Source organism: Malaclemys terrapin, chromosome 1 (genome assembly GCF_027887155.1).
Source record: "Malaclemys terrapin pileata isolate rMalTer1 chromosome 1, rMalTer1.hap1, whole genome shotgun sequence".
Taxonomy (NCBI): domain Eukaryota; kingdom Metazoa; phylum Chordata; order Testudines; family Emydidae; genus Malaclemys; species Malaclemys terrapin.
Window position 1 is genome coordinate 302,104,210 of NC_071505.1, and position 26,732 is coordinate 302,130,941.

At 39.1% G+C, this 26,732-nt stretch overlaps 1 protein-coding gene across 5 annotated transcripts in view; it reads left to right on the top strand.

Annotated features, from left to right (window-relative positions):
• The window catches only part of DCLK1 (doublecortin like kinase 1), a 385,805-nt gene that overhangs the window by 302,737 nt on the left and 56,336 nt on the right, over nt 1-26,732 (top strand). For 4 of the 5 annotated variants that reach the window (XM_054015297.1, XM_054015299.1, XM_054015298.1 and 1 more), the window contains 3 exons: nt 533-627; nt 21,755-21,839; nt 24,614-24,722. In XM_054015297.1, the coding sequence (XP_053871272.1) occupies nt 533-627; nt 21,755-21,839; nt 24,614-24,722 (289 nt within the window). Of the gene's footprint in view, nt 1-532; nt 628-9,781; nt 13,405-21,754; nt 21,840-24,613; nt 24,723-26,732 lie in introns of those variants that run through there. The other variant, XM_054015301.1, reaches the window with a different exon arrangement.

The following is a 26,732-nucleotide window of genomic DNA, read 5'->3' on the forward strand; positions in this document are numbered from 1 at the left end:
CCGAGTTAGTTCTGGGATGATGTTTGGGTCAGATAGTAATGCAAAAATGTCTTCAAACAAGTGAGGGTTTAACAGCAAGCTACAGTGAATTGTTCTTGCAAGCAGTGCTGCTTTTTATTCCTAGTTCGTAGCACTGAGAGGCATAATTAAATGGGATGAAAGGGATTAAATATAGGTAATATTTGTTAAGGCAACAAAGCATTATGGCTTTCCATGATATGCATGCATAGGCACTATACGGTTTAAGAAAATGTAATGAAGTTCATCACCATTGACTTAAACAGTTGTTTTAGGTTGGCTGCTTATTTGTTTAAGCACTGTATAAATTGGCAGTGTGAGAGTCACAGTGCTAGAAAAGCAGTTCATTTCTGCACTACCTTATTTAACATTTACAAATCTGAAAAGGGTGAATGGGTACCTTAAGAAAAAGTAGATAGAATTAAGACATGTTTATTAATTATTTTCCTCTGCTTTTACTCTGTAGGTACATGAGCCAAACATTTATTTCTGTATTTATTTATTGTTCTTCTAGTTAATGGAACCCCTGGTAGCCAGCTTTCTACTCCCCGCTCTGGGAAGTCTCCAAGCCCATCTCCTACCAGCCCAGGAAGCCTGCGAAAACAGAGGGTAAGGAAAGAAGGAACTGATTTTTGAGACTGGCTGAGCAAGGATCTGGCATGGGTGCCACCAAAATTGCCTTCCCTGAAAGTGTTCATTACACCTAGCCAGAAGTATGGGGTGGAAGAGGTTGGCTACAATTCTTGTTGTGCCCGTGCAACACTCTTAAACATCTGGAATGCAACTGTTCTCCATCTAGCAGAATATTAAGTGTGCTGGGTAATGGCTTACCTTTAAGAAGAAAAAAAGAGGTCTTTGCTCTTGCTTTCAGAACACTTTTATGTCTTTGTTTTTTTTGCCAAGCATTTCACAACTGGAGGAAAAGTTAGACCTCCTAAAAGTTCCATATTTATTTATTGGCACCCCAGCTTTAATTCTAAGGTAAAGGAGTGCTCTGTGGAATTTAGCTATATTATCATGACCATATACAATAATTTTTTGTTCGGCCAGCCAAAGTGGCTCAGCATCAAGGCAAGAGCGGGATGTATTAGTGCTTTGGAGGCCCAGGACCATCAATAGATTTTCAATTCCTGTACCAAAAGCCTAGGTATATAGAGTACCTAACCATCATCGTATTCCCTTTAGTATGATGGTGGTAGCTGTGTTATTGCTGTAGTATAACAGAACATTTTTGGTTCAACATAGCAGTCTCGTGTATGGGAGTGGGCAGGTCAGTGCTGTGCACACTGATTTAATTAATTGGATTCATCCAAAGAGAATGAAATGGATGTCTATTGATCTTCTCTTCTGACATTTTCTCAACTGTGGTCTGTGGGCCTCAGAGAAATCATCTTTGAGTCACTGCATCATGTCTCAGATTGGCTTGCAAATGCAGTTGGACTCAGGCTTTCTCAGCCTCCTTCAATTTTAAATAAACTATGAGTTAGCTTCCTGTCTCTATGAAGTAGGGAGTTATAAGCAAACCTGACAGTTGTGACTCGAAGCCTCAGTTTAGTCAGGTTTTGGATTATTTGGAACACAGGTAGGTAAGAACATGAGTTGCATTTGGTGTGAGTTGTTCCTGAAGCCCTCTCCTTGGTAGCAGTGTCATCTTGGTCCTTTTGATCTGACTCCCAAGGTTTATTGGATTAATTGTTAGTAGGTCGCTGTGGGAAATGTCATCTGAATTTGCTGGATTTCACAGTGATGATACGGGTCTCTATCGAGGTGGATGGCATCATCAGCAGAAAGTATTTTTTCCTTGGCTCTGAGGCCACCTCTTTTCCTGATACATCTCAGTCTTCTCCCTCCCCATCACTGATGCTGTTTTTGCATCAGGAAGGGCAGAAGACCTTTTCTCTTATTAATGATGTTCATTAGGGGAGGGTTGAAAGGAAGCCATGTGGTCAGCACCTTTCCATGCCAAGTGCATCACCTCTACCTGTTTTTGATTTCCAAATGTGGAGCGTAAGGCACATGGATTCTTCCTATCCAATACCTCTTCTTGGGAAGAAGATGTTCCAATTACACACGGTTTTAAACATTGCGTGGTGGTGGTATGATCAAAATGTTCAGCAAATTGGAAATCTTCTTTTGAAATTCAAGATAAACTAAAGGAGCAATAACTCTTCTGTAAAAGGGTCAGGTTCTGCCCTCAATAATTGCCAGAAGTCCCACTGATTTCAGTGGGAGATGCATGCGTTCCTGTGGGCAAAATGTGGCCCAAAGCTTTGTCTGTAGGGGAAAAAAGAGAAAAAGATATGTGAACGTGGGGTATACACAGGTGCACGCTATGTAAAGATTGCAAAACCCTGTATTATGTCTTTTTATAAAGAGACAAAATGTGTATACATGTAGAAACATATATTACATTACATGCAAAAAAACTACATTAAAATGTTATTTAGATTGCAAAGTCAAACATTTTAAAGTTAGAGAATGCAAGAAGTACGGTGGCCTGTGCATCTAACTCAGTTCTGTTGTGTGTCCAAACTATGCATTTAACGAGTCAAAAGTCCTGTGGCAAAAGTACTACGTGATCACGTAATTAAAGATCATAATGCACAGGCACAAGGGACAAATTATGGATGCACAGGCAGCCATAAGCTGGCATTTTATAACTTTGAGTGTTGTACTTTACATCCTAAAAAGTCTTTTTTAATGGGTTTTTTTTAATGCAATTGCCTGGGATTGTTTTTTCCAAGGAAAAGTGAATGAACAAGTTATTTTATATCTGATTGTAACAAACTCCCCTTCATGCATCAATGGGGTTTGATCCATGAGCCTTCAGCACTGCAGCATAAGCTGCAACCATTTGAGCTTCAGGACTAACTACATTAGCCAGCAGCAGGAAAAGGTTGTTATCCGAGAGTGGGGAGATGGCTTCTGATACTATGTGCTGGGATCACAAGGTGGTTGAGGGGAGCCTGGTCTCTGACACACTCACACTCTCTCTCTCTCTCCACGATGCTGGGAAGTGGAGGACTCCTGTCCCATGTGGTTCCCTTGTGGGGTGGACATGAGCTGCTTGCACCATGTCCTAGGTCTCGGTGGTTTATGGGTGGATCCCAGCTAGATCCTGTCTTCTGCTTGGGAGATGGGAGAATTCCTGTCCCAGATGGTGCCTCCAGAGGGCCGATGAGACACTTACACTATATGCTCCATCCCCATCGGCAGGAGTTAGGAGAGTGCCTGACCTATGTCTTGTTGCCAGGGGGATGAGATGCTAAGCCAATGTGATGTGCTGGATCTGGGAAGGGAGGGGGTTGTCAAAGAAATCCCAGCCTGGCTCTCTACCCGAACCTCCTTCCAGATACATATGCTCTGGTAGCTCTTTGGTGTTCCTGGTACATTGTCTGCTGCTATGGCAGTAGCCTGGGCGAGGCTATTTAGAATGTTCAGTGATTTAGGCAGGCTGCTAGAATTGTCTTGCTGAAGGGAAATGGTCATTTATAACACTTTGGAATTTAATGGTAGAAAGAAACGTCACTTGTAGCTTGAAGAGTTTCTCCCCATTGAATATCAAAGGCCTGTTGCAAACTATAGGGGTATTCATGCTTCTCAAAGAAAAGATCCTAAGAATCTTTTATAGTTTAAAGTGTTAGGCAACCTAAGTATAGGGGTTGCTACCATCACCCCATATATTTGTGCATATACAGTAACTCCTCACTTAACATTGTAGTTATGTTCCTGAAAAATGCAACTTTAAGTGACCTTCCCTCAGCCTCCTGAACACCACGTCCTCACTCCTCCCCCCAGCCTCCTGAAAGCAGCAAACCAGCTGATCGCCGTGGGTAGGACGGAGGGGGAGGCTGCGCGCTGCGTCCTCGCTCCTCCCCTCAGCCTCCTGAACGTCGCAAGACAGCTGATTGCCGCAGGCAGGAGGTGGGGGGAACAGGGGAAAGGCATTGATCCGCAGGGTACGCCAGTGGGTGGGAGGCGCTGGGGGTGGCGTGGCATAGGGGAGCTGATGGGGGGCTGCCAGCCATGGACAAAGCATATATATATAAAACGATGTTATAGCGGAACATTGCACAACTTTAAACGTGCATGTTCTGTAATGGAGCCGGGATGTAAGATCGAGAGGATGTTAAGTGGGGAGTTACTGTACTTTTAAAAGATGAAATCTTGGCCCTGTTGAAGTCAATGAAAGTTTTGCCTTTTACTTCAATAGGGCCAGTGTAACCCACACGCCTCCTAGGTGTGGTATTCTGTCACATCTAGTGGCACTGAGACCCCTTAGGCCCGGGCTACACTAGCGGGGGGATTCGAACTAAGATACGCAACTTCAGCTACGCGAATAGTATCTTAGTTCAACTTATCTGGCCGTCCTCACAGCGGTGAGTCGACTGCCGCAGCTCCCCCGTCGACTCCATTTACTCCTCCTGCCGAGGTGAAGTACAGGCGTCGATTCGCGGATCTATTTATCGCGTCCAGACGAGATGCAATAAATCGATCCCCGATACATCGAACACTACCCGCCAATCCAGCGGGTAGTATAGACATACCCTTAGAGAGATAAAATGAGTCTGCTCTAGAACCTTAGCTAAGAGCCAGTTGGTTTTGAGATTAGTATTTTAATATTTCTATTGTGTACTTCCACAGCTGCATAGTTGAAAATCCATGCAATTTAGGAATGCCACAATGCGGGCAGGGACCGTCTGTATTCTGTGTTTGCACAACACCTGGCATAATGGGGTCCTTGTCCAGGACTAGGGTTCCTAGATACTACAGTAATACAAATAAATAAATAATAAATAGCAGAAAAATCACATCATCTTTAATTACTTTGGATATTATTTACGTTTGTTGTTACATAGTGTTGTAAACAATACTATTACTTTAATCTTAGCAGAGGTTTTGTACCATGCATGTACCAACCTAATTTTTCAGTTCCTTTAATTATTTTAATTATAGTTTTGCTGCTTATCCTGAGACTAGTCCCCAGTGAGACTAATCAAGCTGAAAAGTTTAAAAATATAAAGTTCAGGAATTTTTTGTGGTATTGTGCAAAGAGGTCTTTATACAGCAGAAGTGTGGGATTTTTTTGATCATAACATAACAAAAATTGGTGGATACATTTTCCAGAACATTCATCTAAGTTGATGCACAGAAAATTTTATTTCAGCACTAGCTATCAAATAAATGCTAGTGGGTCAGCAAATACACTGGGATTCCCAACATTTCAAAAGTTGGATTTAGGTGTGCCTTCTGAGTGAGCTGTGAATGAAATAAAATGTATGGAACAAAACAAACTTTATTTTTGGTGGCTATTCCTTACGCTCAAAGGAGTCCTGGTGAAAATGACCCTAAAAATCTGTTTGATTAGAAAGTTTGATTAGCTCTCCTATCATGACGTTCACTCAGCATCCTCCTGGCAGCTCGGGGGATCCTCTCTTTCCAGGTCCAACGCCCCCTTCTGCTGCTCACTGCATGCCCTGCAACTCAGGGTGCTCTGTCTTCTTGGCTTCTTTCTCTCCTAGGTCACTATACTCCTCCCTTTCCAGGGTATCAAAGACTTTCCTTACAAACCATTTCAGGCAGTCTTCTCATTCACTGTCCCGATGGTGCCACTTCCCCAGTGACTGGTAGGGGAACCTGGGCTCACCATCTATTCCAGGTTCCAGGTCAGGGCCCTCTAATCAGCAGCATCGGTCTGCACTATCATAGAATCATAGAATCATAGAATATCAGAGTTGGAAGGGACCTCAAGAGGTCATCTAGTCCAACCCCCTGCTCAAAGCAGGACCAATTCCCAGCTAAATCATCCCAGCCAGGGCTTTGTCAAGCCGGGCCTTAAAAACCTCCAAGGAAGGAGACTCCACCACCTCCCTAGGTAACGCATTCCAGTGTTTCACCACCCTCCTAGTGAAATAGTTTTTCCTGATATCCAACCTGGACCTCCCCCACCGCAACTTGAGACCATTGCTCCTTGTTCTGTCATCTGCCACCACTGAGAACAGCCGAGCTCCATCCTCTTTGGAACTCCCCTTCAGGTAGTTGAAGGCTGCTATCAAATCCCCCCTCATTCTTCTCTTCTGGAGACTAAACAATCCCAGTTCCCTCAGCCTCTCCTCATAAGTCATGTGCTCCAGACCCCTAATCATTTTTGTTGCCCTCCGCTGGACTCTTTCCAATTTTTCCACATCCTTCTTGTAGTGTGGGGCCCAAAACTGGACACAGTATTCCAGATGAGGCCTCACCAATGTCGAATAAAGGGGAACGATCACGTTCCTCAATCTGCTGGCAATGCCCCTACTTATACAGCCCAAAATGCCGTTAGCCTTCTTGGCAACAAGGGCACACTGTTGACTCATATCAAGCTTCTCATCCACCGTAACACCTAGGTCCTTTTCTGCAGAACTGCTGCCTAGCCACTCGGTCCCTAGTCTGTAGCAGTGCATGGGATTCTTCCGTCCTAAGTGCAGGACTCTGCACTTGTCCTTGTTGAACCTCATCAGGTTTTTTTCTGCCCAATCCTCTAATTTGTCTAGGTCTCTCTGTATCCGATCCCTACCCTCTAGTGTATCTACCACGCCTCCTAGTTTAGTGTCATCTGCAAACTTGCTGAGAGTGCAGTCCACACCATCCTCCAGATCATTAATAAAGATATTAAACAAAACCGGCCCCAGGACCGACCCTTGGGGCACTCCACTTGAAACCGGCTGCCAACTAGACATGGAGCCATTGATCACTACCCGTTGAGCCCGACGATCTAGCCAGCTTTCTATCCACCTTACAGTCCATTCATCCAGCCCATACTTCTTTAACTTGGTGGCAAGAATACTGTGGGAGACAGTATCAAAAGCTTTGCTAAAGTCAAGAAATAACACATCCACTGCTTTCCCCTCATCCACAGAGCCAGTTATCTCATCATAGAAGGCAATTAGGTTAGTCAGGCACGACTTCCCCTTCGTGAATCCATGCTGACTGTTCCTGATCACTTTCCTTTCCTCTAAATGTTTCATAATTGATTCCTTGAGGACCTGCTCCATAATTTTTCCAGGGACTGAGGTGAGGCTGACTGGCCTGTAGTTCCCCGGATCCTCCTTCTTCCCTTTTTTAAAGATGGGCACTACATTAGCCTTTTTCCAGTCATCTGGGACCTCCCCCGATCGCCATGAGTTTTCAAAAATAATGGCTAATGGCTCTGCAATCTCACCCGCCAACTCCTTTAGCACCCTCGGATGCAGCGCATCCGGCCCCATGGACTTGTGCACGTCCAGTTTTTCTAAATAGTCCCGAACCACTTCTTTCTCTACAGAGGGCTGGTCACCTTCTCCCCATGCTGTACTGCCCAGTGCAGCAATCTGGGAGCTGACCTTGTGCGTGAAGACAGAGGCAAAAAAATCATTGAGTACATTAGCTTTTTCCACATCCTCGGTCACTAGGTTGCCTCCCTCATTCAGTAAGGGGCCCACACTTTCCTTGATTTTCTTCTTGTTGCTAACATACCTGAAGAAACTCTTCTTGTTACTCTTAACATCTCTTGCTAACTGCAACTCCAAGTGTGATTTGGCCTTCCTGATTTCACTCCTGCATGCCTGAGCAATATTTTTATACTCCTCCCTGGTCATTTGTCCAATCTTCCACTTCTTATAAGCCTCTTTTTTGCGTTTAAGATCAGCAAGGATTTCACTGTTTAGCCAAGCTGGTCGCCTGCCATATTTACTATTCTTTCTACACATCGGGATGGTTTGTTCCTGCAACCTCAATAAGGATTCTTTAAAATACAGCCAGCTCTCCTGGACCCCTTTGCCCTTCATGTTATTCTCCCAGGGGATCCTGCCCATCTGTTCCCTGAGGGAGTCAAAGTCTGCTTTTCTGAAGTCCAGGGTCCATATTCTGCTGGTCTCCTTTCTTCCTTGTGTATCCTAAACCTCGGTGCCTTTTTCCTAAGCCTCTTCTACACCTACTGTCTCCCGCTTTCTCTGAGTATGCCAGCCCAAACTCCCTCCTCCTAGGGAGTTAATGCAGACTAAATTACATAGCTTCACCCACACCTCCCTTCCCCCAGGGAGTGACTGCAGATTTCTTCCCTCTGCTATCGGCTCTCTGGATTTATAGAAGCCCCCTCTGTTCCTGCACAGATGATCTTCCCCTAATTAGGGCTTACCTCTCAGCCTAAGTATCCCCCAGCTTGCAGCCTAATATGTTAATTGATCCCTCTGGCCTACAGTAACCCTTTCAGAATGAGTGTGGGGAACATACTCCATCACATCTCCTAACAAATGGGTGCATTTCTGTGCATTATGCTTCAGTAATACCAAAACACAACAATATGTACATATGGGAGAAGTTTGAATAATAAGCTAAATAGTTACATTAACAATTAGAAAGGACTGTTTACAGTTATGCCTTAGCCTATACTAAAAGACAGGGACACATTTAACGCATGATTTTCAGAATCTGGGGCCCATTTTGCATGCTGTATGTATGCATGCGAATTGGTGATTTATGAGCACACTTGGCTGTTATGGATACAGGTATGTATAATTCTTGACTTGTGTGGATGCAAAGAAAACACAAATGTTCATGGGTTATGATCTTTTATTTTTTAAAACAAAACAAAAGAAACCCATACATCTTAAATATTCCTTTTTTTTAAGTCAAGATTTTTAGGATTTAAAAAAATAATAATGCTCTCCCGAGGAAGAAAATTTGAATAATATTACTGCTGAGTCCATCAATCTTCACCATTTTCATGTGAGGTGTTTGTGTACAATTGCAGGTTTCGTCAATGTCTGTCTTGTATTTGTTTTAATATTTGTAAACCCATGACACGTTTAAAAGAATCCTAGTGTGAGACTCAAGGTATCCATGCTGTTTTAATGAGTTGTGTTGTATGGGGGGATGGTAAGCCACTGGGGAACATAGAATTCATTTCCTCCCTCTCTGAACCAACACTTCTACTTATTTCACCTTGAAATGATGCTGCTCTACCATGCACCTTTCTGCTTGGTGAACTTTTTCTTGTATTGCATATCTTTGAGAAACATGTTGACTTGTGTAGGTTGGATGAGGCTACCCATTATACTCCCACACCTCTGGCATTTGAGGATTATCTGATCAGTCAGAGGATGCTTAGAGTGGGTGTTGAAAAATAGTCGTTGCGCCTCTCTCTCTCCCTGCCTCTCTCTCCCTCTCCCTGCTGATATGAGCTTGTTGCTTGGCTACCATCAGAAAGAGCCAGTGACTAGGGATTTTAACATGCTGTCTTTTTACCAAATAAAAAAAATGTGGAAAAAGCAGCACCACTGTCAGATAGTTCTATATATGCAACCACAGTATTGAGGGTTAGCTGTCCTAGGATCAAATATTTCTGGACCCATGCTACATAGGTCCAGTGGCCTTTAGGTCTTGATGATCTTATATTACAAGGTAAGCATTTACTTTTCTGTTACTGTTTGAGAAGGAAACAAAGGGAAAATATTACTTGAACTTCATATTGCCAAGTCCCAAAGTGATATGAGATTCTGCAAAGCAATCAGATACTGTTTTATTACAGGGCATTTATTAGTTAAGGTTAAAAAAATGCCATTTAAAATATTTCCTATTGACAAAATCTAGATTTACTTATGTTCCTAGGGCTCTGATGATTTAAGACAGGTTACTTTAAATTAAACCAACAATTCTGATCTACAACAGCAAAGAGATTATAGGACAGTTGCAGTGTAACAAATTGAACACAATAAACAAATCTATACTGCCCTTCATCTTACAGGACCTGTATCGCCCACTCTCTTCGGATGATTTGGATTCAGTAGGAGACTCAGTGTAAAAGAGAAAATGGAACAGTGTTTATGGTTTGTGATTTGGTGAAGGTTTAACATTTCTTATGAGATTAGCTGCTAATTTACAGTAACAGTGAATTGCACAAAAGAGTTTTGCATATTTAATATTAAAGTCATAAAGTCAAATATATACAAATTTATGGAGGCATTTGTGGTTTTACCACTTCTTTTTGATGCAAGCTTCATGGTAAGGCATTGAGTGCTTGACTCAGAAATGAAAACTAAGCATTTGTGCACACATTATGGGATAATGATTGGGTTAGGTGAATCTAATGAAGAAATCCATTATGGGCACAGAAGAGCACTCCTATTATCTTCTGAAACAGTGATCATATGTTCACAGTTTTTAATATAGTCCTCTTTATTTGCTATGGTAGGGACATGAACGTTTTTTGATCTGTTAATAAATAGCTCAACTTGTGTGACAAAACACAATTGTGACATCAGACATTCACCACCACCCTGTCCCTCCATAATATGAGCATTTACACTTATTCGATAACACGATTTCCAATGAGTTCTTAATCAAAAGAAAGAAAATTGAGAAACCATATATGGTTGCTAACGGAAAAGAAATGCTTTCAAAGAACTGTTAAAAGTATCTTCACTGTACTACAATTTGATCACTGTATGAAAAATGACATTTCACAGGCAGCATGAATATGATATTGTACCATGTCAGAGCTGTTATATTAATCACTCTTGTATTGCATAGGAAAGTAAATATTAATAAGAAAAACATCTATTTAGTTGGAAAATACATACAGTATGCTGTCTGCCAGCAGGTCTAACATACACACAATGACACCTTTTTTTTGCAAACACATATTTTGCTTACAAAGTGAGTATTTTTCACTTGTGTTAAAGATAAGAAAATATTTCTCAGACTCTGACATAAAGTATGTTTTGTATCTTTTCCAAACAGGCCAGTTGAAAAGTGAAAACCTTTAAAAATGGTGGTATTATGAATCAACTTCTTAAGGTCTGAATTTTTCTGAGTTCCTTTACTTTCTATATCATGGACATATTGTACAACATTAATATGCAAAACTCCTTTCGTGTTAAAGTAGATCTTGCATTATAACCAGCTGCTTAACACATACCTACTAATTTTGTTTGTTTTCTGCTGCTTTATTGTGAGACTATGAGCTAACTAATATAATTTACATAGTTATGGTCTTTCCGGTTATATGTTAAATCTTAATTTAATATTTATTCTTTATATTTAAGGCATAGAGTAGTGGTCATATATTTTTAGTAGTTCATTTACTTCTAATATATCAAATACTTATGATTTAAGACTTAGGAATCTGGCAACAATGGTTGTGACACTCTTTTTAAACAAAAAATCTACGCAGGTGGTATTTTTGAGGTGATTGGTAACATCCCAATACAGCATCTTTTAAAAAAACAATCAGGAAAATTTGCTTAAATACCCGGAGGATTGTTACTTACTATATAGCAACTTTTAAATGTAATATTTTACATTTATGCTAATTTGTCCTTAATAAAATCATGCAACTGGACATGGTACTATCGCTTGCAGTCTAGTGCATTACCATTGTGTTTACAGAGAATATTGAAAACAAAAAATTGAAAGGGCAGCAGAACACAGCACTTACCCTTCTATATATTCACTCTCTGGTTGTAGTATCATTTGGGGAGAAAGACACTGATCTGGCAGGCTTGTGAAGCAATTGGATTAATCCATTTTGAACACATGATTCACCATACCTGCTTCAGAGTTCAGGTTCAAAATGATTTCCAACAGAAATTGAGAGGCCTCTGCCGAGATCAAAAGGTGCCCTGTTTTACCTAAAAGACTCAACAACTGTGAAGTTACTTGTGCTTGTGCCTGTTGTTGATATTTCTTTGTAAAAGGAATTACTTAATCCAGTAGAGTCCATAATAGGTGACAGTGGGTTGGCATCAGTTGCCAAAAATGCAAAGAAAGCAATGGCAGAGAAACAAAATAGCTACTGGCTCTATGGGATTGGTTTTATCTGCAAAGAAAAGAAATTCCCAGAATTTTAACTTGCCTACTTTCTGTCTTATGGACTACTACTTGCTCAGAGCAGTCCATTAAGCATTATTCTTTCTGCACAAACAGTAGATATTGCCAGTGAATCTGAATTCCATGGCTTTGGTAGCTGTGGAGGGGGAACATGGACTTTAGGACTAACAGTTGACAGATCTCATTGCCAATTTTCCTTCCAGGCTGTTTCAAAGGGTATGCTAGTCCCTAACATTTAATCATTTAAACATACGATTCTTTTTAAAGGGTTATTCAAGGGACACTTTATATCATTTACTTTAGAGATGGAAGTCCCTTAAAGTTTGAAAAAGCACGCTGCTTATAAACGTTAAGATTCCCTTTTATGTGGAGTGTAATTCCATTATACATGAGCAGAAATTAAATGTTTCTTTGGACCAAGACCATAAGGTTCCAGTTTATTGGTGAACTGAAAGTGTTAACTTGGTACTGTAGCTTTGCTTGCAAATAGTACAACTTTTATTTTGTCATCTGGCTTTGTCACTGTTATTAAATAGCAGAATAGCTTAAGCACCTTCGTATTATTTGAACTTTGTATAGTTCCTCTCCTTATATTGCATGACATGTTCCTACCGTAAGGAATTTACCATGTGGTTGAAAGTCGTGTATAGATTGTGAATGCTTTGCTTCCCCTTGAGCCTTGTGGTTAGTCATGAATATTTTCCTAATGCTTTCTACAACTTTTTTTTTTTAAAGCAACAAACAGTTCAAATGTGAAGCACAGTATATAAAAGGGCCAAATGGGTTTGAACCCATGGACAATTACATCATGTTTCTGGCTTCTTTAAATGAATGTATGAAAAAAATGTATTGGTCTTTTTGATATATTAAGGGCAGATGTTCACCTGGTGCAAATTTTCATCGCTTTATTAAAGTCAATGGATCTACGACAACTTACAATAGCTGAACATCTCCCCTGAGGAACTGTATACACTTTTAAAAGCTCTCATGTACACCTAATGGTGGGTCTGGTTCAGCTCTCTTTTAAATTAGTGGCAAAAACATCACTAACTTCAGTGGATGCAGGATTGGGTCCTTATACACAGCTATGTCTATGTATGGAGGTTGATCAATAATGGTAATGTTAAGAATGGTAATATTTTGACTTATTTGACCTTTTGCCCCATCATGAAGCATGCTGTCTTGCATTGTAATTAAATCATATTGTGTTGTAATATTATTAAAATTAAATGAGAAAGCTGTAGTTAACTAACAGCATCATAGTATGGAAAATTGCTTTGCAAAACCATAAAACAATTCAGGAAGAGTACATTTTATTTCTTCATTTTTAGCCCTTTGCTCCTTTTTTGTTATGGTATATGTGGCTGTAAAAATGTATACAGTTATATGGGGGTATTTATATAAATATGCATATGTCGTGTATACATGTATGCATATAGATTATAAGAAAGGATATGTAATGTTCTACAGCCTTAAAGAGTGTATGGCTTGAGATTATTGGCATGCTTAAAAAATTGAAATAAATAAATTGCTTGTTTTTATACTTTTACAACTTTATAATTTACACTACAATGTGAACTTTATACAGCAAAGTATGTTGTTACAGAAGATGTCATCCAACTCTAAATGTTAAAATTGACAGTTCCAAAAAAAAAAATCTTTAAATGGTACCCAAATTTACCATTTCATCCCAAAAAAAAAAAAAAAAGGTAAGAGTAAAAACAGAAAAACACAGAGGCTAAATTTACCTCTTCACTTATTGAAAACAAATATTAATGTTTACTGCACGTTTCTTTAGTATACAATTATTATGCAAGCAAATACATCGATTGTAAATAATCTAACGTTGGGTTTTTTTGCTTGTCAATGGCAAGAATGTTCAATAAAAATCCAACCTTATGTCACAGTTAGAAATAGCTTTACATGTAGATACAGATATACAAATGGTTGTTTAAGACCATTCAAAATGTATTTGAGGCCTCACAGTAATAACAGCAGATCCCTGCCCTCTTAACAGGGGATATTCATAACTATACTTTTTTAGTAATACTTGTTGAATGGCCTACTCTGCCTATTTACCCTCTGTATATGATTTGTTAGAGTTGCTGAGTGACCATAGCTCCCATTTTAAATCATTGTGTGTGGTGGGTGGGGAGGGTGTGAGTGTGGGTGGGTGTATGTGTGTGCGGGTGTGTATACACACCTTTAGATAAAAGCTATATATATACACAGTGTGCACATACATATTTGTATGCATTTTAATGTCTGTATTTATGCATCTTGATTATATTCATATTTCAATCACCTTGAGCAGTAAAGTATGAAAAAAAGTACTGTATTCATATACATACCCATTGTCTGATGTGTTGCAATGTAGAGGTAATTAGTTGTGGTTTTCCCTGTATACACTGTATTGAATTTAAACTCTCGAGTGAAAGATGAACTAACACCATTTCTGCTAAGGCCTCTTCTTGTTAGTTGCACCATAGTATTGTAAATATTGACACATTAATCCCAAAATAAGTTTAAGATTTTTACAAAGAGCTCCATATGGCCTTTTTTCCAAGAAAAGTGCTTGGATATTTTCTGCTCAGATATTGCGTTTTTGTATTAATGTGTTTCAGGAAACCAAAAAAACTATTGATTTATCAGCAAAACTCGTGAAACTTACAAAAATAAGTGCTGATTATTTTAAATAAAACAATCAGCTAAAAAAAAATCATTTCCATTTTCTGCCATTGTTACATCATACTGTGTTGTACTTGTGTTTCATATTTGGCCATGTCATACTGGTTGCAGTTTGTTGTATTGCTAGACTTAACATTATCATAAAACATTGTAAGTCATGTAATAAATAAATGGAAAAAAAACCATATACAATGTTCAGTGAGTTTATTTTGAAAATGTGAAAAGCAGGCTTCAAAATAATTCTCATAGTTATTATAGTATATACGTATTGGATGAGCATTGTTCATCTAATAGTCCAATTAATGTAAGCATGTGGGATTCATAGATCCTAAGAGGTTGCTCTAACTAGTGGATGCATTTCAGTAGCTTTTAAAATTTAAATTCTGGGCTCTAGTGTTTAGAGGTAAAAGGTCCTCTAAGGAAGAATTTTGTTTCTAATAGGTCCTTTGGAGACAGTAAATTTACCTGCCTAGAATTGCTTATGGGTGAATTTGTGAGTATGTGACAGGGGATAAATTTGAAGTATGAAGTGAGAAATTAGTGTGCTATAGCCTAAGCAGTGTACCAGGTTCTGCTGTCAACTGAGCTTTAGCAGCACTCTTCCTAAGTCACCTAATTATTAGAAAAATGTGTCTGCAAAGAATGTTGAACTGTACTTGCTGTATTTTAAAATAAATACCTTGTTTCCCCAGCACACCTTTGCCCTCTTTCGTTTATATTTCCCTAGCTTATTTCTGGGGAAAAACTTAGCAACAGATGACATTCCATCTCCTGCTGGTTACTGCCGCTTCAACTCATTTTCAAGAGCCGTTACTCTATAGGTCTGTGAGACTGATACAAATTCCAGCTCAGTCCACGTCCTGATCATTGGGAAATTAGTCTGCCAGGTTCAAAACTATTTTTCCCTTTAAAATGTTTGCGTTTTGCATTTTTTGTCAGTAATAAGGAGATGGCTACCAGCAGTAGCCTAATGAAGCTGTACTATATCAATAATTTAAAAGAGGGCACAAAATAACATAGAGTTAGAATTCCTTTCCTAAAATGCTCAGGGGTATTGGGAGAGTTTTTAAAATTCAGCCCGGACAAATAGATGAGATTAAAAATAAAAAACTGACCACAGTGCAACATTTCTAATCTAATGGAAGAAATAGAAAACAGAAATCTGTGACTTCCTTAAAATTTCTGTTTCTTCTGTTGCATTAAAGATATTATAATGTGTATGTGACTTCAAAAAAAAAAAAAAAAAAACAACCTTTCACTCTGCTACTGCATAAATAACTTTTACATTAAATGCAATATGGATATAGTAAAGTTGTGGGCCAACTTCCTAACAGCATGAATCTGATATATGTATATTTTAAAAACATCAATCTTTCCTCAGGAGATGCCAGAGAATGAGTGAGGGTAGAGACTAAATTACAACTGACCCTTCAAAGTAGTGGTTCATCCAGTTCCGGTTTAAGATTATTGCTTGAACACCAAATAGAAAACTGTTTTAGCCTTTCAGTATTGCACTTGCCCTGTAGGCAAACAGAATACTCAGGCACGCTGATTGTATGGTGATGAGTGCAATACAAGAACCTATATAGAACAGAATACTTTAGTTTGCCATTTTTAGTTCTTTTCACCAGCACGATATTCCTGCAAACTTTCCTATCTCACCTTCACTCGCGTAAGCCCTCAAGAAAAGAACAAAACAGTTCCTAAATGAAACATATAGATTATTGCTTGTGTTTGAACTGATCTCTTTGCTCGCTGCAGTATGTATATCCTGAAGTGCATATGTGAAAAATGTGTAGCTCCTCAAGCAGGATCTCATTTAAATCATGTGCCTCAAGGCACTATGCCTAAAGTAGGACTATGGACAAGACTCATGCTTGCACACATTTCTTCTTCCCTTCTTTCCAGATGAAGGCAGCTTATTAATAAATCTAGATCTCGTGTGTCAGTTTAGTGGTGTATCCCAACTTGAAAAGAAAACAATTGCATCATTTCTCTTTCTGCACATTGAAGTCCATTGACTTCCACTCTTTCAGCACAAAGACTGTGGATTTGAAGTTTCTCCATTAAGTAATTTTTACTAGCCTTGTACTGTTTACTTGAGATTTGTTTTCTTCTCATCTGTATGTGCCAAAAAATGAAACTGATTAAACAAAGGAAAATAAAGAACATTTTTCACTGGATAGAGAGAGGGCAAAAGAACTTTGTTTAATCCTTGGCTTCTGTCTAGGCTGTAATACATAAAACTGAGTTTCTTCTTCAAAAATGGTACCAAAAAGTATTATTTTACTTTTTGTTGCTGAATGTTTTGCCCTCTGCATAGCCTTTTTAAAACATTTCCTGCTCTTGAAATATTTCCAGTTTATGTTATTCTCCTTTCTTACTGGTTTTACGGCAGTGTAACTTCAGTGGAATTAGGTGAGCAGAATCAGGCTCTTAATTTTATTTCTACACTGTTCTGTTACCCTTATTTTGTCACTAAACATGATGACAGTTAGACTAGGGAATGGGTTTCCAAGGGAGATGGTGGAGGGTTAAGGTAATTTAATAACCTGAGTTAATTTATAACTGAACCAAACACACATGGGTTACAATATTGCATAGACAAGGAGATTGGCATGTTTGCCTAACTGGCCTCTTTAGTTTCTAGGAATCTCTGTTGAATTTACATAATATTTCCTGGTGTGTTCAAACACACACTACTGAAATGTTTAGCCTTTCCCCTTACCATGTCTGTGAAATCCTGGTTAATTCTTTGGGGATAGTCACTAATATGCTATAATAATTTAAAGAGTTCCCTTGCCATGTACCTCATCACTGTGCCTGACCTACACTTTGTGTACTCATTTTACCCTGTTTCAGTAACACCCTTTTAAAAGAACACAACTCCTCATGTGTTCCCAACTCAGCTTTACACCTGTGTGGATTTCTGTTACTGAGATTTCATCCAGATGCTTCATTCACATTACCAAAATACAAAAGAATCTATTGTCTAAAGACTTTGTAGACTCCATATGCACTAATAAAGATTCCGATAAATTGGAAAACGTAATCCAATGTTCCGTTTTCAAGATTTGGGAATCTGATATGCATTAACCTGCTTTCTAGACATACTTGTTATGGGTTTCCTTTCATAACTGCTTCGTACCATAGTCCACAAAAATAATTCCCTCTGTTGTGCTGGACTGTGATGGAAGATGAGTTTTGAATCGAGGTGTATGTAGGAAGAGGAGAATCCTCAGATTTATATAATATTTTACCATACTCTTGTCCTTGAATTTGAGGAATGGCAGTTGAGGTACACCCTTTAAATATTTACAAAACAGTTGCTGAATAAATCTCCCAGTAAGATATGGTTGAAACTCTATAGTGCTAATCTTTCCATTCACATCAATAAGAAGTGTGGTATGTTGACCATCTGTTATGTGAACCCGAATAGGATCTGAAATACCTACACCAAAGACCTGATCTTTTTATGCCATTGCTTTTATGTAGGTGTGTCATAAAAGCAGCCAGGTGTCAGCAACCTGTGCAACTGGTCCTTGTTAAATCTCTTGAGGTGATGACATTTCAAGTGCCTCAAGATCTCTTAAAATTAAAACAGCTAATTGCATTAAGGTCTGTGGTTGAAAATATCTTGCTCTTGCAAAGGGTTTTTTCCTCTGCAATAACCCTAATGGGATCTACAGCTGTGAGGGCTACCGTATGTACAACAAACAACTGCATCAGGATTAGCAAACCAACTGAAAGAAACACCAAGCCCCTCAAGGGAATGGGACCCAGAGGTCTTTCAGCTTGGTGAGGAAAATGAGCTAAATAAAGTCTAAATGAACTCAGAATGTCCTTCTAGCTTACAAAATGATGAATAAATAAATTCCTTTAAATAATTCCAGAGAACTGAAATACACAATAAAAGTCAAGCTGTTTGTGACTCTTTTACCTAGTAAGCTCATCTACATATTAGATGAGACTCTGTGTATGGAGATTGTGAATATAGACATGTACATACAATTCCTGAACTTTATTAATATTATTTTTTTAATCTATTTAGTAAAATTGGAGGGCTTTCTTAAATGTGATGTAAAGGGCATTCCTTCATGGTTTCTGCGGCCTGGCAGTCTTCAAAATAATTCATTAACACTCCCTTCATTTTACATTCTAGTCCATTCCCAACTTGTTTTATGCACACAACTCTCACTGCTGTCAGTGGGTGCTTTGTGTGCAGACCTATGGGAGAGTATATAGCTGTAATGCATCATTTTGGTGCCCAGTTTTTCAATTATGTGTGTATAATACTGAGTCTTCCTGCTCTCATGTGTTGATCTAAATATAATGTCTATAAGAGAGATGGAGGCTTTAAAAATAGTCTTATATTAAAGCTGTTTTCTGCTAAAATGTACAGAAACCAAAATTCTCATCTCTGATTGACTAGAGTTAGGTTCCTAAATCCATATTTTGGCACCCAAAGATGATCCCTATTTAGCTAAGTAGTTAAGCACATGTTTAACTTCACACACATCAACTGGGATTATTTGTATTTAAAGTTAAAGCATATGTGTAAGTGATTTGGTCTGATTTTCAGAACTGAGCACCTACAAATCCCAGTGGGAGCTCAGCACCTCTGAAAAATCAGGTGTCCTTGTATGAATGAGACTAAATTTACTCATACAGGTTGAGAAAATTTGTCCCCAAAGTAATGTCTCAACTTTAATATCTCTCCCATTTTCACTCTAGGACTAAGAGCAGTAGGTCAGCAGTCTGAAGAGATAATCAAAATGTTAAAGAAGATGCTGTGGTGTATAATCTGTAGTGTTAGAGGTACCATCTGCTGTAAAGATTCATCTCACCATTTAAAATGTAAAAACTGTATCCAGAAACCATTTAGTAATTTGTCAAAATACTAATGCTTTCAATAATCCTGGGCTTTAACACTTCAGGGTTTTTAAAGATCATTTCATGACTGCATATACATCATGTGCTGAACATATTTAAATGATAGTCCCCTTAAGAAAATAGAGTGGAAAGGCAGAAGCAATAATAATTTGGATGCGCTGTCATAGGAGAGTTAAGAGAAGCACCAGAAAAAATAGTGAAAGCTATTCACTATATGTTCTTCCCAGTAGAAGTGTAAAACAAAATTTTTACTTTTTATTGTCATTCTGTGCTATACACATGGAATATCTTCTCCTGCCCTGAGAATTCATGGAGTTATGCTGTATGCTTGTTACTTGTTATCCCTCTACACTGTCATTTGCAAATGTTTGTGAGGTAAGTTTTCACTGTAATATCTAGCAGAGTTTAAATATAGGTAGTTAACACTTGTCCTAAGCCTGTAGCAAGGGCAATGATGCCTCAGTGAATAGTATAAAGCCAGTCAGTGCACACTTCTGTCATTAAGAGGCAGCAAATGTAGTCAAAAAACTGATGAGTGAAGTTTTAATCCTGGTCAGAGCTCAAAGGAAGTGGTCACACGGATGAAAAGAATGAGTTCATGATGATTAAAAGAAAAGACATAGAAACTCTTAGGCACGGGATGTGCCAATTACCAGAATTATTTAAAGGAAAATAGACCGAAGTGAGTGGCTAAATCCACGGATCTCAATTTAGTGTGGGAGAAATTAAAATTTAGCCTGCAAATATAAATAAACTCCAGCATTCTGGCCAGACTCTAACTGGTAATTGCATCCTGTTAGCTCAGTTCTGCACTGAAGTTTCAACTGGCTATAGCATTGTTCTTCATATCCTGCCCCAAACAGTTGCTATGTTCTACCGTAAAGTGACTTTTATTTCATTGGTGTATGAAATGATTCCTCTAAACAGTTTGTTTTTCCAGTTAAGTTTGTAGCATTTATTCATTGACTACTAACACTTCCACATTTCCAGACCTCCCAAGACTGTTTTCAGTATCTTCCAAACAGGGGCGGCTCTAGCTTTTTTGCCGCCCCAAGCACAGCAGGCAGGCTGCCTTTGGCGGCCTGCCTGAGGGAGGTCCCCGGTCATGCGGATTCAGCAGCGTGCCTGCGGGAGGTCTGCCAGTCCCGCAGCTTCGGCGTACCCGCCGAATTGCCACCGAAACTGCAGGACCAGCGGACCTCCCGCAGGCATGCCGTTGAAGGCTGCCTGACTGCCGCCCTTGCAGGGACCGGCACGGCGCCCCCTGCAGCTTGCTGCCCCAGGCACTCGCTTGGAGCGCTGGTGCCTGGAGCCACCGCTGCTTCCAAATATAGAGAAAGATATGATCCAGTCCCTACCCCTAGGAGATTACAATGTAAATTACAAACAGTATAGTCTCACTCTACGTGATACGTAACTCGGAGGGAAACTACAAACAGTGCAGCACTTTGGAATCTTGCAGCATGAAAAGTGCTCTATGAACCCAAGATAGTATTATCACATTTTCATAATTTTCATAATTAAATAAAGACCGCTTTCTAACTCAAGTTACCCCATGAAAATATAAAGTCATGGCCATTTGTGGCTTTAAATTTAAAGTGCTGCTGTTACATTTGTAGATTTTTTCAGTTTGCAACAAGAAGGAAACTTCAGGATGGGAGAATCCTGAAGACACATTCTAAGCTCTAGATTTGCAGATGGCGTCTCTCTCATTAGTAAGAGAGATGCAGCACAGAATAAGAGGTCTCTGGAAAATAAGCATATATGTGGTAATGTTTTATTTTCTCCCTATATGACAAAAATGTGCTTGTCTGTTCTAGGACCTTTCTGGGGAGACTTTCGTCAAATGGGTATTTGCAGGAAAGAGCGAACCTGGTTCTAACAAATAGATATCAGACATAATTGGCATTTTGGTGTTGGTATTAGCTGGGTTAAAATGTCAAGACAACTAACTACTGGAAACTTCCCACCAACAGACAGTACCCCAATTTGGTGACTTCTCACATTTCAGCCACAAAAATGTGCATTGGACGTAGAACCTTTCTAAACTTGTTTTTCAGTGGAAGGTGCATAGAAGCTGAACTACACAAAATGAAGTAGGGAACTCTCCAGTAACAAGGGGGGAAAAAGAAGTAGAAAAATCTAACTTTTGATAAACATCTTGTAGCCTCTTTTCAAGGGGCGAATGGATGTTTTCCATGGGGAATACTAAATTCCCCTTTGGGACTTCTGTCCAGTAATGATGGGCGGAGATACAGGTGCACTTTAACAATCATTTCTGTCTTCATTTGTCTTTCTCCATTTCCAGAGCTCCCAACACAGTGGCTCCTCTACCTCATTAGCATCCACCAAAGTTTGCAGCTCCATGGATGAAAATGATGGACCTGGAGAAGGTAAAAGAGACTGTTTTGATGGCAGAAGGCTGTTGACATTTCAAAACAATGATAGCTCAGCAGCTATGCGGGAAACAAGTTGCTATTCATGCTGAAGCGAGTGAAGAGTTGCAGGGATGACTTGAGTCTACCTTTAGAGGGTTACCAGGTTTACTGAACTGGTTGAATCATGGATTCTATGCTAGCATGATGTTTGCCCTGCATCCAGAATAGCATTATTCAAGCATTTCAGTTCCGCTGACTTCTATGGTACTGATCCCACAGATTCCAGAACAGGTCCCAGAAGCAGTGGATTCTGGAAGGTTTTGAAAGACCACAGGTACAATATGGGACAATAATAGCAGAACTAGTTGAAAAATTTCCTCGTTGGTGCTAAATCGGTTCAAACAGAAATGGTTTAGAGCAACCCAGTTCTGAAATGTGAAAGCTTTGTCTACTCCACCCAGATTTTAAAATGCTTGTGAATTATTTGCAGCACTTTTGTGTGTGGACACAGTGTGAAGAAAGTCAAAGTGGATAATCACGGTGGTCCCTTCTGGGCCTAAAATCTATGAATTACTGGCCCTTTTGAAGTCAGTGAGAGTTTTGCCATTGACTTCACTAGGATCAGGATTTCACCCAAAGTGTCACAGAAGCATTGGGGATAAACTGGTTGTATTGTAGAGAAGGCCCAACTGCCACTTTAATGGCCCATCTGTTTAAAAAAAAATCTGGTTTTATAAATTTTTTAGATGGTGGGATGAGGATGATGGTGGTTTATTATTACTGAGTGTTATCTGACATACTCATTTTACTTACAAGCACTCCCACTTGAGTACTTTGCGGGCTGTGTTTTTCATTGTTTTATTGTGATGTATATCTTTTAAAAAAAAATTACAAGAGCACCCTCTAAAAGCTGAAAAATAAAAGGAACCCAGGGTGATAAAATGGTGAAGAGTTAGAGGGAAAGGTAATAAATGCAAGGGCAACTAAAATAGAGTAACTTCTAGAATAATTCTTATTTTAAGGGGTTTTTTAAAGGAGGAGGTGATGGGATGAGAGGGATGTAATTTTGACAAAAGTTCCAAACTCTTGGGACTAGCACAGCAAAGGTCTAGTAACCTACCCATTTAAGAGGAGATGGTTGGAACCTTTAATCTGAAGTTGTCCATATGAAACTGAATTCCCCTGACACATGAAAATTCTGCAAGGTCATCATTCCTGCTGGGGATGTCACATATTTCCTTCCTTTCATTTCATATATAACAGCAATATGCTTAACGTTTCACAGCCTATAAAGAGACCTGTTTCTTGTTTCAAAGAGTTTAGAATTCAGCATAGACAAAACAGTTCAGACACAGATCGGTATGTTGTATGCTGACATGAGTTCAAGGTGGCATAGGACGAGGTTTTTGATATGATGTAAATTAATTTTACATTTGATTAGAAAATGAAAGCAACAATTAGAGGACAGTTGTCTTTAAAATAATAACTCATGTTTGATATCCCTTTAATCTATAAAATTACTTTGGACAGACAGTATCTCAAATACCCTGTCCCAGCCTTTCTGTGATAAAAAGCATAGAGTATGGCCAGGATCTTTACCAAAATGATCATAGTATGCCTGAAATAAATTAATCTGAATAGCGCCTATACTGGAGTGTTCCATGCACATGTAATTACTTTTTTAGGAAGCATGAGGAATCACATTGGGCTTTAGCAGAAAAATGACAGGCCAAGTGAGATGAATATCCTCGCTTCATGCCAATGATTAAGATATGTGACTCAGGTTGGCCTGTACTCTGATGCTTATCATTCAAACACACACAGACACACATATGCCTGTACCATTTGTAATTTAAGGTGAAAAACACAAAAGTCACAGCATTTCAATCTTAACACCACATTGGAAAACGTTTTTTTTTTTTTTTTTTTTTTTGCCAAATAGTCTCACACACTTCATATTCTGTTGTGTGAAATGTAATTAATATTTACTGCCTTAAAGAGTGTAAATTTAAGAGTCACTGTTTTAAAAGGCTTTTTAGCTATTAGTATATACCCAGTATATTTATGTGGTCCAAAGGTGGTTGGTTTAGATTGAAGTCCATAATCCCAGCTTTTGGAAGCATTAGTAGGCATGGTAAACTGCTATTTCAAATGTATTTCAAGAATAAAGGTGCATTAATAGGCACTAAAGTAACAGAAATACAAACCTTTTCTGTGTGTAGACCCTGTGTGTAACACAATTTTACCTAAACATCTGGTGCCCAGGTTGCATGTGAAGGTGATATAATTGAGAACATTTGTTTAAAAACTAAATATTTAATATTGAGGGGAAAATAGCACTTAACACATGAGGAATTTTATGGATGTCTCATTTTACAGGATGTAATAAAATAAGGGCTTGAGTGTTAGATTTTTGGTACGTATATTTAATCATACTATGTCAAGCAGTTCTAACCCTTATCAAAGGGCTCAACTACGCTTGTGCAGACCACAAAGGCCCTTTCATATTTAAAAAAATACAATTTCAGTTTTACACTCTGAATATGTTGCAATAGGGAGTGTAAGTTGTGTAAACCTTGAATGGCTGAGTCTACAGCCCAGAGGTTTTATTTTTCATCATTTGATCTGTGTGAAACCTATTGAGTATATACAATGTCAGCAACATGGTTTTGCTATACACTAAATGAGATATTGATTCTGAACGGTTTCCATTGGACCCAAAGAGCATGTTATGTGCAACATCTGCATTTCCTTCTCTACCAATAAAAATGCACTAATGATTTTTTCAGAAGTGTTGGAAGAAGGCTTCCAGGTTCCAGCATCAATAGCAGAAAGATATAAAGTTGGAAGGACTATAGGAGACGGAAATTTTGCTATTGTAAAGGAGTGTATAGAAAGGTGAGAAGGATTATTTGCTTATTACTGTAAAAGCAATCATTAATATAATGCTTTTCCTAGATCATACCTTTATTTGCAGACTGTGGGACTTGTGGAATAAGGTAATATCTCAGTGCCAGATGTAAAAAATGGAAAAAACTTGTCTAATAACCTGTGCTGTGAAAAAGGAGCAGTTCCAAGGGACAATCTATAATTTTCATGCTTTGGGGTTTTTTATATACAAGAGGGGTGGGTTTGAGTTCCTCACCCCTAAACCCTGAAGTAGGCTCTGCTGCCAGAGTCCCACTAAGAGGTGAGAGAGAAAGGGGGGGGGCATTGCTGAGAACCAAGAGAGCGTGGTGTAAAAGAAACAGAGGGAGGAGGAGATATCCACAACATAAATTATTATGCAGCTTCTGATTTCTGATGATGGCAATGCAGAGAATGGCAAAAAAAGAGCCAGAGAAAGAGATGTCCACAATAAACAACAGAGCTGCCAATATCCGATCATGGGAATTCTGAGAATGAGGTTCCACATTCACTGCCACTACATCCTAATGAGGAGCAATTTACAGAAGACTCCACAGTGGTTTCAGAAGCAAATTTAACATGTTGGCAAGTAAGAACTTTGAAGCCAGCCACAAAGACTAGATCAAGAATAGGCTGGATGCAAACTACAGTCTCTCTGGAAAGAAATTTGTCCCAGCCTGGGATTCAGATTGAATTGTCTCCGTATACCAAACTAACAGCTATTGTGGAAGTCTGAAAGAATAAGCTTTCTCTCTACAGACTCAGGGTTCACATGGTATGTGGCCAAGATTATTATGACACCTTCACAGGCCTTTGAGAGAGGTTATGATGTTGATGCAAAAGATCTTTCAGATCAAACTCCAGAGTTGAAAATGGCCACTTACAGGAACCCTGAGCTAGAAAATGTAGAAACCCAAGGAAAAGGAGAAAAGCAAAATTAAAGAGGGCACATATAAAGCCATATAGAAGAAAACAGGATAAGGTGAAAGAAAAGGGGAGAGGGGGAAGGCTAAGGCTAGAGTGCGGAAGACGAAAAGGGCAAGTCTCAAATGAAAGAAATAGTAGATTAGAGAAGCTAGTGGATTATGCAGCAGAATAATACTGTGAGATTCAGAGAGTCTTCCCTGCCTGCAGTTAAACATGTATACTCAAGCAATTTTGGGCTTTTCGTGTGTTTCTAAAGTTGAGAGGAAATGTGTTACAAGGAAATGACAGAACTAACTGTTGGTCTCACTACACACAGAAATAGTGCTACCACTTCCTAGTTATCTTTAGTAATATGTGGCACTGTCTGTATGGAATACTCTATAAGTGACTATCTAGGGAATACATGATTTTGTGGTCTCGTTATGCAGATCATCCAAAAAGAGTGCACACCTTCCTGCATATGTTGTTTGTGTTAGAGAAACTATTTGAGGAATGTTTTTGAGAGTTAAACCACAAATGTAGTTAAATCACAAATGTCCTTATATCCCTCCACCTGTAAAACTGGTTTGGTTACCATGAGCGTGAGTTCAGAGAAACAGAAACATTAAAGTAATAAATGTAAAACACCTCCACAAAGACTTAAAATAGCATTTCTAGGCATAAAAAAGCATAGCTATAAAGTTATCTCAGGCCCTGTAGGGCCAGGAGTGAATGCTGGGCAGCGTTAGGGAGCTGAGGAAATTTCCTCATCCCACTGGCATAAAACTCCTGTGTCTAGAACAGACTTGGACCTCAAAGTTATGACTTTTTGATCTATTAAAAAACCTGTCACTGTACTAAGACTGAATCTTACCGTTCCTGGGCCTTGAGTAAGATTTTACATGCAGTATTTATTATGTCTCTAATTTATCGCATGCCTATCTCCTCCACATACATGGTGTGGGTGCACAGGTGTGTGTGTGTGTGTGTGTGTGTATCCATAAAAAATCATGACCATGATCCTGCATTCCTTGCACACCCAAAAGCCCATTGGATTTTGTGAAAGCTTAGTGTGTGGAAGGAATGCAGCCCCTT